The sequence below is a fragment of the Schistocerca gregaria genome, chromosome 11 (assembly GCF_023897955.1).
Source record: "Schistocerca gregaria isolate iqSchGreg1 chromosome 11, iqSchGreg1.2, whole genome shotgun sequence".
NCBI classification, from domain to species: domain Eukaryota; kingdom Metazoa; phylum Arthropoda; class Insecta; order Orthoptera; family Acrididae; genus Schistocerca; species Schistocerca gregaria.
Genome location: NC_064930.1, coordinates 52,708,360 through 52,724,774, shown reverse-complemented (window position 1 = coordinate 52,724,774; position 16,415 = coordinate 52,708,360). Strand labels below are relative to the sequence as shown.

At 43.5% G+C, this 16,415-nt stretch overlaps 1 protein-coding gene across 1 annotated transcript in view; it reads left to right on the top strand.

The window, feature by feature from the left end:
* The window catches only part of LOC126295389 (glycine--tRNA ligase), a 150,565-nt gene that overhangs the window by 77,394 nt on the left and 56,756 nt on the right, over window positions 1-16,415 (top strand). The window contains exon 8 of the mRNA XM_049987870.1: window positions 3,820-3,984. Within this exon, the coding sequence (XP_049843827.1) occupies window positions 3,820-3,984 (165 nt within the window). The remainder of the gene's footprint in view (window positions 1-3,819; window positions 3,985-16,415) is intronic.

Genomic DNA, 16,415 nt, shown 5'->3' with positions numbered 1-16,415 from the left:
CACGATATCTCGATAATACTGCGCGATATACAATGTTTGTCGTGTGTTTCTCTTCATCCAGTGCTCACAATTCCCTACCACCTGGTGAAATGTGTTCCCTTCCCACCTAACGACGACCTGGACACGCTTCGTGTGTTCGCCATGCCCACCGGAGACACCGTCGTCGTCACTCCGTTCCTCCTGCAAACCGCCGGCCTACCTGAGGCCGCACGACCAGTACGACGCCCGGCTCGCTTCAATGACTTCCAGGTTCGGTGGCCAAACCTTCCTTCACGACATCTACCCACACAGCTCCCCGACGATGCTGTCGAGCTGACCGCTGACCACACTCCGGCTCCGGCTCCGGCGAATCACCCCCCCCCCCCCCCCCCCCCCCCCGGCCTTTCGAGAGATGTCCATACGGTGAGGGGGGGGGGGTTGGGGTGGTCTATGTGGTGCCGATCGACACCAACATCGATATGCATTCATCTTTGGACTCTAGGCATTATCTTTGTCTGTTCTGCCATGTTCAGTTCAGTTCTTTGTGATCCTTGTATGAGTTAGGTTAATAAACGAGCTATTGCTAAATGGGTGTGATTATTACTGCAACCAACCCGGTAATCCTCGTCACTGGAAGTTGCGTACCCTACGTTCTTAGCAAAAACACTACCAGTACATGTATTCCACTGTCTGATGATTTTATCTTGTAACTTCTGACTGGTTCGTTTCTGGTACAGGGATGCTGCCTTTAGGGGATACATTTATCTGTATGCATCATCCTTGAAAGTTTGTAGATCATCACAGAACTACCCTGCATATACATACATTTATAAGTGCCGGTATCTATAACTTTGACACTCAGCAGCATTATTGGATGACGTTCTGGGCGTGAATTCCTATTCAAAATATTATCTATTCACTCCCCTCTACAAGTCCTCTTTTAAGGGGAATTTCCAAACACCGTCTGTTTTAGTAAATTACTGTGCTATTTCTTCCAAACAGCCTCTATTCTAGTAATTTACTGTGCTATATCTTGTAACAGCCTACACCACCCAATACTACACAAGACTTGTAAAAAGTGAAATGGGCCATATCTCAAAAGGAAGTAGGCTTCCAGACTTCTGTAATTATAGATAACTCTTGTATGAATGTCACACTGTTTTTAACCACCCTGGTATTGGGAAGAAATAGTGTGTGTGTGTGTGTGTGTGTGTGTGTGTGTGTGTGTGTGAGAGAGAGAGAGATGTCATGTCCACCCCAATGCTCAGTGGCCTCAATTGCCTCTGAAGTTTCGCGAGTGGACTAAATTGACAGCAGGAGGTGACGAGACCTCCAGAACGTTTCACTCGTTCTACAAGGGTGGATTACCTCCTGCAACATTGAGAAATATTGCAAAATACTTTTTTAAGTCTGAAGCAAGGAAATATGCATTTACTCAGTACTGAATGTACTCCGCGATTCTGATACCTTTTCTTTCCTTTAGTGCTCGTCAATTCTCTCTCCACTTCAGTCATGAGTGTTTTGATTATTGGGAACAGGTCAGACGAGGAGAGAATTGAAGCTTTCGAATTATGGCACTACAGAAGAATGCTGAATATTTGGGTGGGTAAATCAAATAACTAACGAATAGGTACTGAAATTAACTGAGGTGACAAGAAATTTGTGGCACAACCTGACTAAGACAGGGGAATGGTTGATAGGACATGTAATGATGTACCATATCTTCCTTCGCCACCGGCGTTGTCGTTGTTGTGTGGGGCACCGTTATACCAAGTGGAAAGTGTGTTGATCTTAGAGCATGAGATATGGTAACCTTAAGTCATTGACAACACACAACGGTCATTGTAGCACCTGATTCCAGAACAGCTACAGTAGTCAGGATGTGCAAACTACCCCCTCTTGACCAGGTCCCCAAAACTTAACTTGTAACGAGATACCTTTGAAGCAAATTGTCACAACGATCGTCTATAAAGGCTTTGTACAACGATAAGAAGTGTTACAGTTTATGGAATAATAACAGATACGACCAAACTTCCTTGTTTCTTCTGTATTATTTAACGTAACTTTGTTCACGGTTTTATTTCGCATTCACCACTCATTCACACCCTGATGTGGAGTATATGCGAGTGCCTGAACCCTAACTCCCAAGTTCCATCGAAACCCTATGATGAACAGATTTGGTTTCTCGACACCAACAGCCAATGATAATGATACAGTATTTTGTTATTGACTCTTCTAGTTTAGCCACCACCCTCCACAGATGTTTGTTAGGCGTAAGACAATTACACACTTTTCTCTCCAGTCCACTATTATTAAGGGTTCATGTAAAAGTTAACGTTTTTCCCCTTTTCATAAATTGGAGCCAGCTCTCCACGATATAATTTTAAAAAATGGTCTCAATACCGCGTCCGTCGTGAGATGCGTATAGATTTATCCTAGAATTGACCGCCCTGTAGGTGTACTCAAGTTAATGATCACACTTCACTATCTGCGATTTTGTGTAACTAATTGTCCATTTGTTACTCTGATTGTATGCCGTAGTTATTTAGAACTCGCCCTATATTTTTTTACGACGGACAATTAGCACTTCTTTACTTGTTTATTTCTAAGAGTAAATGAAAAAATGACACCGTATCATCGGCTTCGTCGATATAAAGCAAAACATCTCAATATGCCCAATTTTACCTCTTCTTATAGGATCGGCTACCTTACTCATTAATTTACTACATATTATTTCCAGTAACACTAAACAGGAATCGCCGTTATATTTTAATTGTGTTCAAAAGCACGTATTATTATTATGACCGACCACATCGTAACAAATTGTGCGGCGTGCGTCTTTAACGATAGCTTTACACTCGCTCAGCCTTTATTCGTGCAATATTATATATAAATCATGTCTGCTTGTGTCAGTGTATGTGCGGATGGATATGTGTGTGTGTGTGTGTGTGTGTGTGTGTGTGTGTGTGTGTGTGTGTGTGTGTGTGTGTGTGTGTGCGCGTGCGAGTGTATACCTGTCCTTTTTCCCCCTAAGGTAAGTCTTTCCACTCCCGGGATTGGAATGACTCCTTACCCTCTCCCTTAAACCCACATCCTTTCGTCTTTGCCTCTCCTTCCCTCTTTCCTGATGAAGCAACAGTTTGTTGCGAAAGCTTGAATTTTGTGTGTATGTTTGTGTGTCTATCGACCTGCCAGCGCTTTTGTTTGGTAAGTCACATCATCTTTGTTTTTAGATATATTTTTCCCACGTGAAATATTTCCCTGTATTATATTCAAATTATATATAAATATACATACAGGACTGAAAGATCGATCTCTGTACTGTAACCAATAGAGGCAAATACGCTATTCAAGTTCCGTTACGTCTATCTGGACTCGTATTGTTACAATGAACCATTGAGGAAATGCCAGTTTGGTGGTGGACGTAAGGTTGAGGGATAAAAAGACGAAGGTGTGAATACAGTAAGCACTTTCAAATGTATATCGGTTGCCATACTTAATGCAGAGACGAAGAGACTCTGACGGGATGGACTAGTGGGAGAGCTGCACCAGTCTTCGGACTGGAGACCACAACAGTTATATGCTGCACTACTGTGTTTCCAACCTACACAAAATTTGTCTCCTTTGTGCAGGAATGCTACTTTTGTGTGTTTCATAATTTATGCTAACAGTTGTGTATTATATGTCTTATGTAAATTTGTTACACACCAGTCAGAGGAGGACATCAATTCTAGAAACCTGTAACATCATTTAATCACTTACCTGAATTTGCCAATTTACTTGTAGTCAGGTTTTGTCTACGTGCCTACACGAGACTTGGACCGATCCGTTTTGCCACAGGGCCTGGTGGCGAACGAGACGCTGGGCTACTTCCTGGCGCGCATCCAGCTGTTCCTGGAGCGAGTGGGCGTGGACCGCCGCCGGCTGCGGTTCCGTCAGCACATGGCCAACGAGATGGCCCACTATGCCCGCGACTGTTGGGACGCCGAGCTGCTCACGTCCTATGTGAGTAACCGCGCACCTGCTACTCTGTAATGGTAACTAAGATTCTGGAGTGTTTATAAGTATCTTCAGGATTTCAGAAGATTCCTGTACGAAACCTGTGAGTCGTACAGAAAAAGATACACATCATTAGATAGAGCATTCTCCAATTTCAAAGTGCACGGCTAAGGGTATGTGTGTCGAAACATATTTTATAAAGTTACATCCACACTGTGCCTCTATCCTCGTGCACAGTCACAGAGGCACGGCAATAGGAGTGCGCACAGAAATTTGTGGAAAGAACACGTATACACGGAAGCATTCTTGTGTCCACATATTGCTTCGTTGCAAGAGCAGTGTGCTCTGGATCACTGTCTTTGCCTGTTAGCTTGAGCTGTATTTAGACGAAAAGGTGACAGAAAAAGAAAACGCAAAAGATACTGTAGATAAAGGAGGGAGGTTCTTAATCTGTGTTGCTTCAGGCTTCCCGACAGGCGAGTTGTGTTTAGTGGTTCTTGGGTGAGATGTCAGATGTCGTCATGTTATTTCCACAATATTACATCGGTGCAGCTGACTGACATTTTCAGGTGCGGCACACGCAGTGCTGAGGCTGTGACCGTAGATTACTATTTATGACGGTCTGAGAAGAAACTCCAGAATTTACCAAATTCGATGACTGATACTGCAGATATGCTGATTGGTTGTGTGAGACAGCAACACCACCTATCAGATGCCGAACGCATGTGGAGTGGCTTCATGCGCCCCGTCACCCTCCGTCGGGAGCCACCGTCTGAAATACGTCTCTACACTGGGGTGTGCCCATCTCTGCCATTGTCAGTCAGACGTCGGTGTCACCACTGCATCGTCGTCCCTCATACAATTGATAGTTCTGATTTGTTGTCACTGTGATTATAATGTGACCGTGCCAAGTCGGTATCCTGTGTGCCTGTTAAGTAGATTAGTCGAGCTACAAATTCTCACCACTTCTTTAATAATACTCTCCCAGTACAAAGATGCTGGCAAGAGAATGTTGGTGTTTTTGTACTCCCTATTGTGTCTTGTACTGAAACAATGTTTGGCCACTGCAGATTTCTCTGGCTGTTCCAGACGTGTTTGTCCTCGATGTTCGACTAATCTGTCCTCGGTGGTGTGACAAGTTTATCCGATGTGTGACGTCCTGCAGCTACGGGAATCTTTCAGAGAGTGGATAGTACAAACAGGAGATTTGCCGTGCCTTTCACTTCGTCGCATGCTGATCAAAGTGAGGAGTTGGAAGAAACTGAAGAACAAAGAGGAATGGTGATCTTGCGACATGTCAGCAACGTTTCTTTGAAAATTAGGAAGATTATTGGAGAAACATAAAGCTAAGTGTCTCTTTCATCCAACAACAAACCTCGAGAGTTCTCTCAGGCTCAGTTTAAGAAGGCCCGGCACCTCTAAGATTCCCTGTAACTGTGGGACATCGTACTTTGGACAGAGTTGTACTGCGGAGGACAGATGTGTAGAACTTTGACCACACACGTGTCTGGACTGGCCACAGAAATCTGCAGTGGCTGAGCATTGTCTCAGAACAGGACACAGTACTGAGTACAAAAATAGCAAAATTCTCTTGCCGACAACTTTGTGGGAGAGTGTTGTTAAAAAAGTGGTGGAAATTTGCTGCTAGACTAATCTTAACAGGGACACAAGATACAGACTCGAAACCACGGGATCTGGCACTGGCCGTGTGAAAATGACAGTGACCACAAAGTAGTAGTGGTGGTTCTACTGGGTACGACGCTGCGGTGGAGACAGGCATTCGGTCGACAGTGGCGAGGATGGACACGTGCCAGTGCGGACACACATTTTGGAAGGGGATCCTGACACAGCGCACTGGGGTCACCGATGGCAGCACACGGTACAACTGACGACAACTGCGTGATAATTTGTCGTGGTGCCGTCTCTCTTGTTACTGATCGCCATACCTGTACTGCTGGTCACCAAATTTGGTGCGTTCACACGTGTGTGATTTCTTCTCTGACTGTCCATAATAGGAGGCTTCAGTCACAGCCTCAGCAGTACATTCGCCGCACCTGTAGGCGATGTCAGTCAGTTGCACCGCTGGAATGTTGTGTAAATTTCATGACATCTGACGTCTCACCCGAGAACAATTACAGGTTCTTCGTTGTTATGTGAAGGTTCGTTAATTTTCAGTGTGTCATTTGTATTTTATTTTATAAAAGATGTCGTTTGTGCAGTATTAATCATGAAAGATTATGTATCACTTAATGTTCGTGGGGTTTTCATACGTGGCAGTTGTTTTTTCCAATTTAGTATTATCATCGTCATCGATGTCTTAATTTCTATTTCTAGTAGTTTGTTGAGGAGCTACACGTATCGTATAATTTGTTTTGTTCAGATTTCACATAGACTTTTTTATAGAGTTCTGGTGGCATATTCTTTTCTACTTTCCTGCTTTGAAACTAGTAGTATCTTATTCTTTACAGTAATATATTTGTAGTCTTTTTATCTAATACTTGACACCCAGGGCAACACATCTCACATTTTTATTCGAGTAAGCCTTGTCTCCAATTATACACAAATTTAAATGTTCTTCTTTTGGAGTCGGCACGTATTATAGCGCACAAACTGCTTCACAGGAGAAAGTCGACACACTACGGAATCGAGCACGTGGTTCCCAGCTGACTGTCATCTACTAAAAAGTGCAAAGTTTCCCACTTTTGGTGACCTCCATTTCCAGGAAGTCACACATGCACAGACGGGCACACATAGTTGCACTGTAGAAAATCTATTTGCTTGTGCAAAGCTTAACAAGAAGAAATGACATCGTGTGGATGCACTTTAAAGGAGTCAGTCGTGGCAGTTTGGCGAAAGTTGGGTATCGTACACCGGGTAAAAAGACAAAACAATCTGTGGATGGTGCAACACGTTCTGGGAGACTGGCTGCTTAGTTGGTGGGAAGAAGACAGAGCGGCTGGGACTGACAGCAGAGGATGTGAATGTGTGTGGGAATTATTTGTCAGGAGCATAAGGAAATTGACGATGCACGTGAGGAGTGGATTGCAGGCACTGGAGTTGACTCTGGTGCATTCTACACAAGTGTCTGACAGGGTGTGCATATCACGGGACAGCTGGAAAATCCGGGGAAAAAAGGAGTTTTTTCATCAGAAAAAACCATGAATTTTTTAGTATTCCAAGGAGGAGGTGATGGTGTTATGGTGTGGTCATGTTTTTCTTGGATGGTGCTTGCACTGCTTGTTGTTTTGTGTGGCACTGTCACAGCACAGGCCTGCATTGCTATTGAAGAGCTGTTCGGGGATGGGATTGCATCTTTCAGCACGTTCGAGTGTCTGTTCATAATGCACAGCCTGTGGCAGAATGGTTACACGACAATAATGTCCCTGTAATGGACTGGCCTGCACAAAGTCCTGACCTCAATCCTATAGGACACCTTCGAGGTTTTTTGGAATGCCGACTTCGTGTCGGGCCTCACCGACTGACTCCGATGCCTCGCCTCGGTGCAGCGATCCGTGAAGAATGGGGTGCCATTCACCGACAAACCTTCCAGCACGTGATTGAATATATGCCTGCGAGTGTGGAAGCTATCGTCAAGGCTGAGGGTGGGCCAACACCGTATCGAATTCCGGCATTATCGATGGAGGGTGCCACAAACTTGTAAATAATTTTCAACCAGGTGTCTGGATACTTTTGATCACATAGTGTATGTTCTTTTTGCATGTTGTCCACATATAAAGACCTGTCCATTGAGGCACCTTTAAAAATCGAATACTAGTGATGCAACGGGCTTTTCTTTGGGTTTCTTTGCTAGCTCCGATGTCCAGGTTAGTAGGATGAAAGCTGGGACAGATGTTCAAATTGTGCGATACTTGGCACCTTGTGCATCAGTCTGCACACTTTATTTATTTAACTTTTGTTTATTGACATTTGCTAGCATCATCTCCTGTCACCTTCTGTGTCAATACTATCACACTTTCTCGTTCTCATCACAGAAATTAATGTAGTTAACACTGAGTTCTCACAGCTTCCCTTTAAGGTGTCTTTCCACGATTGGTTTTGTAATCACTTTTCACGCTTGAACTGTGCAGTACTGACGTGCACCTCATTGAATTTGAATGTGCCTACCTAGTCAAATAAGCAATTTATTTCCCTGTACGGCCAGACAGGGTGGCGATTCTTCTGGAAAACCTGGAAATCTCGGGGAATTACATTTTACTTGGAAAAATTGGGGAATTTCAGGAATTTCATAAAATCTTAGGGAATTTTGTGTTTTTTAACTTAATATTTAGATTGAATTTTATTGAGTTTTAAAAATCATTAATTTTAAAATAAAAGGGCAAATCAGAATGTCTTTGCTACTATTTTTAGCCAAATTATGGGTGTTAATGTGGAGTCAACATATCCATTCCCAGAATTTGTGTGTGTCAGCCTTATCTGTCGGTAGCTCTAGCCCTACAGCATGGCGCTGCTGCCAATTGTTAAAAATGGGGGTTGTGCTTCACATGTCTATGGAATTATAGCAACGCAAGCGATTTGTTTTCTATGGAGCGAGGGATAAACTTTCGTGGTGAATGACAGGGAAATGCAGCCCACATATGGGGGAAAATGTTTTGAATTTGAGAACTGTGAGGTGGTGGTGGTGGTGGTGGTGGTGGTGGTGGTGGTGGTGGTGGTGGTGGTGTTGTGAGTTCAATGAACGATGTGAAGTCTTGTATGACAATAAGCGATTGGGGGAGTTGCATTAGTCACTGACTGATGACAACATTTCCAGTGTGGATACAATGGTGAAATCTTATTGGCATGTGCATATAACGGCCTTTCCCCTGGACGTTGGCATATCGAATGGGAATTTTTATGACATTGTTCGTGTGTCCTTAGGATACCGGAAGGTTTCATGGCAGTGGATGGTTGAAGAGTTGGATAAGAGGATGAAAAGCAACCGAATAACGTCTTCACTGAATCATCTGGAATGTTACCCCAAGGAGGGTGAAGGTATCCTGGACCGCGTTATTACCAGTGATGAAACATGGATACTGCATTTCGTGCTGGAATCTGAGCAAAAGAGCAATGTTGTGGAAACATGTATTCACCTGTGACAAAAGAATTCCATTCTGTGGCAGCTATTTGGAAATTGATGTTAGTGGCCATCTGGGATAGCCGTTGACCCACGAGGTGCAACCACCAATGCACATCTGAAGACTCCCACTAGGAGAAGGTGCTGAGGGATTTTGGATGTGGACGATGTGACTGTGCTCGGTGACAATGTGAGACCGTGTGTGGAGATCTGAACTGATGAAAAGTTACGGGCATTTCACTGGGAGATTCTGGACCACCCACCGTACAGTCCAGACATTTGCCCCTCGTGATTTCCACACTGAGCAGGTTTTAGACCTGGAGAGTCCTGTACCAGTCAAATTCTGGTATTGACGGAACATATCAAGGATGGGTTTTAGAATAAACTAATCACTGGGCTGGCAATAGTTGACCTAAGTTCCGCCTGTCATACAGTAGATCACAGGACACTACTGCATAAAACCTATGAGACCCTTAAAGACTACCAACTAGTCGAGATAATCGAATCCCTGCTCCAAAATAGACAACTCTTCGCAATGCTTGAGGGGGAAAAAGAGTCGATGGCAGAATCAGAAAAATGGACTCGCCCAAGGCAGCGTGTTGGCGCCAATCCTATTCAATGTATATACAAATGACCAACCAACTCCAGACAAAACCAAAACTTTTGTATATGTAGACAACCTGGCAATAACAGTTCAAGGCAACAGGTTTGAAGCCATCGAGGAGAAACTACAAACTGCCCTTTCTACAATGTCGACCTACTACAAAAAGAATTCTCTAAAACCCAATCCCTCTGAAACTCGAGCGAGTGCATACCATCTGAACTCGAGACGGGCAAAGTACAGGCTCAATGTTACCAGGGATGGGACATTACTAGAACAAACAGATACTCCCACCTACCTTGGCGTTGTGTCGGACAGAACATCGACATACAAATATCATTGCGAAAAACATGCGAAAAAGTAGAAGCACGAAATTCCCTAATAAGAAAGCTGTCTGAAAGCAAATGGGGTGCCAAACCTACCGTGGTCAGAACTTCAGCCCAAGCTTTGTGCTTCTCAGCTGCCGAATATGCTTTCCCGGTACGGTGCAGATCCGCCCACGCAAGAAAGGTAGATATTAGCTCGAATGAAATGTGCAAGATAGTGACAGGCTGCACGAAACGATCCCCCGTAGAAAATCTTCACAGGGCTGCGTGTGCGTGTGTGCGAGTGCGCGCGTGTACACCTGTCCTTTTTTCCCCCTAAGGTAAGTCTTTCCGCTCCCGGGATTGGAATGACTCCTTACCCTCTCCCTTAAAACCCACATCCTTTCATCTTTCCCTCTCCTTCCCTCTTTCCTGAAGAAGCAACCGTCTGTTCCGAAAGCTAGAAATGTTGTGTGCGTGTTTGTGTGTTTTTTTTATTGTGCCTGTCTACTGGCGCTTTCCGGCTTGGTAAGTCTTGGAATCTTTGTTTCAATATATTTTTCCCATGTGGAAGTTTCTTTCTATTTTATTTACCTCATATATACTACATATAGACGTGAACATGAGCCTTGACAAGATAGGACTGAGCATTTACAATGTGATTAAACTTTCTATGATGTCATTGTTGTAGAAACATTACAAATTCTTATTTTTTCAGTTTTTAGAAGCACAACGCAACAACTCAGTATCAGGATCTTCTGTTGCTCTTTGGCTGTTGACCCGCGACGTATAGTGGCCAGCAATTTTCTCTCTAGTCCCGGCAGTGAAGATGCTGTCTCCGTTCATTGCGCCGCCCTCTCTGTACATGAAACATAAAAATAAATACAAAACTTTAGATAATTCACAAACATTACAAATATTACAAAATACATAAACAAAACACTAAATTAAACTTATATTCACCTGCAAACTGGGCTGATACTGGTGGATGGGTGACGCTTCAATTTCATGTCCCACTACAAACTGTAAAAAATTTTGTGCTTTTCAATATTAATGGAAACAATAGCTTCTCCAATCTAGAGACACACTATCTGATGAGAAGTATCGAGACACCTATTAGTGGAAATTAATACGTGATGTGTCCACCCTTCGCTTTTACAATGACTCGGAGACATTGTCAGCGAGGTATCTGAACATCTCTGGAAGATTGGCAGCCCATTCTTCCTCAAGAGCCAAACCTGGGGAGGGTTGTGACAGGGACACTCGTGTCTGCAGTGAAGTTAAGGCCCCATCTCAACCGAAAAGTGTTCTGTCGGTTTCAGGGTAGGACAGTCCATTTCAGGAATGTTATTCTCCACTAACCGTTGCCTCACAGATACTGTTATGACAGGGTGCATTGTCTTGTCAATACATACAGTTATCTCTAGACTCCTCCACTGTACACAGTACATGATACTGTGAAATGTGTTTGTGTACTTCTGAATTTAGGGGTTAGTTAAACACAGTAAAGGGACCACCTAACTAGAAAATGACCCCTGTACTGTATTCCACTGTTGGTGCCACACAGGATATTGGGTAACATTCTCCAGGCATTTGGCAAATCCAAACCCTCCCATCAGATTACCACAGGATACGGCGTGAAGTGTCGTACCGAATCATTCATTTCCTGTCATTCCCTGTCCAGTAGTGTCGCTGTCTATCCCGCTTCGATGGTCGCCTATTGTCGAATGCAGCAATTTGCAGCTTACGTGGACCTGCTCGGCTGTCAGACCCCGTTCCGTGTAACTCCATGCCGGCAGTAATCGTGTCAGCCTTAGTGCCGGTAGCAGTTGTGTACTTGAAGGCGATATCTTCCACCAACTTCGTGTGACTTTATACGATCGCCCTCTGCAGTGCGCAGAGGTCCCCGTCCGTCAATACGAGAGTGTCAAAGTGTCCCCGAAAGATTAGTCGCTCGTGTGGTGCCAGACGACAAGTCGTCATTCGGAGTCGTCGAACTCTCCTGACTGACCCGTTCTCACATTATTGCTCCTGTGCCGGCAACAAAATACTCGCTACCTCCTTTCACACTGGCGTGTCTGCCTCTCGGGGTCAGCTCTGTATTACGTAGCGCTGTCCAGATACTTCTGGTCAGATAGTCTATTTGACATTTTCTATCTCCTCGTGATAGAATAGACTACAGAGAGCGGACATCGATAGTCACTGAAGCTATGTCGTTAACGTTTCAGGATTGCCGTTTCTGTGCCGATGCTCGATGTACCGATGGTAATTTGTGTGGCTGGCATCTACAGGAGTGCGACAGTTATTTTCAGTTGGTCTAGGGCAGGAATTACTTGTCAAAATTAATATTTTTTTTTTTCACTGTTTGTAACCTTTATTACACCTAAAATATACACAATCACCTAAGCTGAACTTCCAGTGTGGTATACACTGAACCAGTATTCAGAAGTTACTACAGGTCTTTCAGAGGCCATTGAGACACAATGTGAAATTCAAAGGTACATCTTACTTTGCCTTCTCATTGGCTTCATAAACAATAAATGACTTGATCATTGAAGTATTTCGTAGCATTATGAATATTTTTGCGTACCACTTCACACAGTTTCTCTTCTTTCCACAATGACAGTTTGTAGCTCCCGACGTCTTCTGGCTCACTCACTTTCTGACATAGATTGTAACATATTGTCAGCACAGATAGCCCTGCACTCAGCGGACGAAGTAGTGTTGCTCACCGTCGCCAAATCCTTTAGTCTATGTTCGTAGAGGTCCCTCTCGACACCCCTCGTGGTCTGTACCCTCTCTCGCGATACGGATGGACGTCTTCCGAGGCCCCGAGAAGGGTGCCTATCCTACCCTCCTCTGACACTCGTTTTGTTCGATCCTCCACGATTATTCTAACTCTCAGTACGCATCTACACGAACATATCAAAACTCGACGACAGGGTCGGTTACGATTTTGCACGTGTGAGGGTACACAAGAAGCACTCTTTGCCAGGAAACGTTAGCGACAGCCCCAGACATTTCCACAAGCCCCGCCCATTTACCCCCTCCACACCTACCCCCCTGCCACACCAACCAAGAGCGCATCAATATGATCTTTGGTAGTCCTCGTCGCTGTCGTGTTTTTGTTCGTAGTTTTTTGTTTTACCACGGTTGTTCATACTAGCAGTGTTGTGATGTTACTACTTCTTAGCAGTTTGTGTAACACTGTCAAAATAAAACATAGATATGCAGTCTCAATAAAGTTATCATACACAAGGTACCTAATCTTGACTGCTGTTGCCAACTGCTGTCAAAACTGATATCTAGCAGACATTACAGTACGATAAGACGTGTTGGAATGACACTGACGAAATTATGTACATATGTTTAACAATAGTCAGCTCTAAAGCTCTCAAACACTGAAGAAAAACTCTAAGCAATTTCGTGTCTGCTATAAGCAAGCAGTCGTAAGAGTTCTAAATTAAAAATTCACCCATTACACAGCCAAATATTAATGAAGAATGTCACTGTATAAATATCTGCTTGCATTACACATTTCTACATTATCCCACTCTTATATTCTTTAGTCTTCGTGAGGTAATCAGAAACGAACCAAGACATCGACTTTGCCTTGTTTATGCACAACATTGACTTTACACAGTCGAGATAATGGACAGCATCGTTGGTGATACTACCAATTAATATTTCTCAACAGAATTTCTTATACTATGCGAGGTGATGGAAATTTGCGCTCACTGCAGTTAAAAAATATCAAAATTTTTGATAGAGTGCAGATGAAAGCTCATGAAAGAAAAGACAGTGTGGATACCATTCTTACTTTTCACTCGTATTGATGATTTTTCAATCGCATATTCAATTAACATATTTCTAATTCTTTTCACAATGGTACCGGAAAAACTGTATTTCGTACGAACTACTGATTTTCTCCCTTGTTATGACTGGCATATCTGTGATAGGAACAACTTTGATGTTGGAAAATGCGGCAGATGATGGGCGGAGCTTAGGATACGGCTTGGTGTGGAAGAGGGTGATTGGGCGGGACTTGTGCACCGTCCAGGGCTGTCGCTAACATTACGTCTCTTTGCTGGGAGCCTGCAGTGTATACACTGCAGAGGCGGTCACTATATCTCGGGCTTTACGGTGCATCAAATCCCCGGCCACTACGAACTTTCCGATCGGTAGCGATTCCACGAGTTGCATAAAATCTGTATCCCCGAGCTCTCCCAAAAATCCTTCGGTCACCGATGTCGAGACGTGTAAATTCTACAGTTCTGGAAGGACAGTGGCCTTCATTTGGACACTAAATTACACAGGCATTCTGGGAAATGAACTCACCGACAGTTTAGCTGAAGACGCAACTACGGGAGATAAACTCGATGTCAGAAAACCAGTTATAACATTGTTGAAATATTTTGAAGCTCTGGGAATTTGAGTGGCAGGCTAGTACGAGTCAATTGAGTTGAAAGGGATGAAAGGGACCACTGAGGTGTGGTGTACATCCTTCCAGGCATCTTGGGGGATTCCATTCTCTTGTGCAGACTACACGAGACTCACGTAAGAGTTCCCACCGTGTCGGGAGGATCGTCCTCGCAGCAGCTGCTGTGGTCTACTGACAGCAGTACACATTCTTGTCGAGTGCACGCTGCTCTCAGCTTGTGTACCTCACTACCTCAGATGCTTGCGGACGATGACACAGCCACTACCAAAGTGTTGCCTTTCCAGAGAGGGGGTCAATTTTACACTAAACTATGATACTCCGCCACTTTCACTGTTGTGTGTGTGTGTGTGTGTGTGTGTGGCCTCACCCTGCTCTCAATCGTTAAACCATACATTTAAAACAAACTTGATTTGCAGCCTCTTAGTGACGTTACTACCACCACCCTTATGTGATTGGCGCAAAATTTGATTAGGTGTCATCTGTCAGGTGTAGAAACCGGCCTACCAACTTTCGTTTTTCTCTCTCAACTCCTTCTCGGTGTTGCAATATGTCAATATGTGTGATTACATTATGAAAATATCCGTGCTATTGCTGGCCTGGCAGTGTCTCACGATAGCGTGTGTATTTCTCCAATAATCGGGCCAACTTGTGCTCGCCAGATATTGTTAGCATATTTTTTATAAAATAAGTTTCATATTTCTAAATTATTAAAAGCACATTAGAATCGTACTTCCACATAAGAGTAATGCAGACATCTGTACCTGCACAAGACATCGAGTGTTGAAGTGTTTCAAATTTTGGGAGGTGGTCGTATGTACTAAAACAAGGAAAAATGTTCAGTAAATGTAGGCTCTAAAATGCATGCCTTACGAGCAGTCAGCAGTTGTCCATCTCTGCTAGAGGGAAACGTCTCTCTTCTACTGTATGGTTTTTGCTGTTACCAGTGATATACTGAATGCAGTAGAGAAATAAGGGTAGATTCCTCTGTTATTGTCAATAGATGCAGCAGACAGTAAACATCTGTTAGTGGTGTTACTATATACCTTATTCACAGTTCTGGGTAAGTGCAGCATATTCATAAATTCTGATGAAACCTGTTTGTGTTTTGATAAGTCAGAGGCTGATACCTGCTGGAACAAATGGCTCAATAATTGTGCAGACAGTACCCTGCATTATGGATATTTTTCAGTGTAGAGGAAACAGGCTCTACAGTAGCGTTCGTTTGCCAGACCGTAACAGAAGATGCTGTCTGCAATTTTCTGTGTAGATTAGTAAGCTTCTGTTACGCTGGTAAGTGCAAAGATAGAACTGTAGTGGAAAGACATTTCACAAAGTTTTCAAAGCACAGATGGGTTATTATATGTGCTGCACCTACCCAGAATTGTGACTTAAGTTTACAGCAACAACTCTAATATACGTTAAGTGTGTGCTGTATCTGTGGACAGTAACACAGGAATGTGTCCTCATTTGTTTACTGCATTGTGTAGGTCATTTGTAATAAGAAAGAGCTGTTTCATAGTAAATAAGGTGAACGGGGTCGTAGCTTGCAAGGTATGCATTTTAGAGTCTGTTTACTAGACAGTTTTGTCTCGTATTGGTTCGCACAAACACCCCGCAAAATAAGGCATATTTTTTAACACTCCTCATACACAAACTCACTCTGACACAGATTGCCGGTGCATAATCAGTAAAAAAAAAAAAAGCTGTAAAGCGCAACAACAGCTATACTCGACAGCACGGGATCGAAACTCGAAATGTTCAACGATAACACTATGTGATCGACAGTACGCTTACACTGACGTATGGGACTGAAATTTACTGAGTGGTCAGTACCATTTGGTCTTAAAATTCTAAACAGGTGTTGTCAACACTAACAATAATTGCTTTTTAAATTTTTGCTTGTTACATTTTATTTGAATGTTAATCAAAATTAGTGGACATCTTGTTTACAAAAACACACCTCTTTTACTCACCTGCTGCCACTGACAAATCTCCCCAGGCAGGTCGGTTAACGGG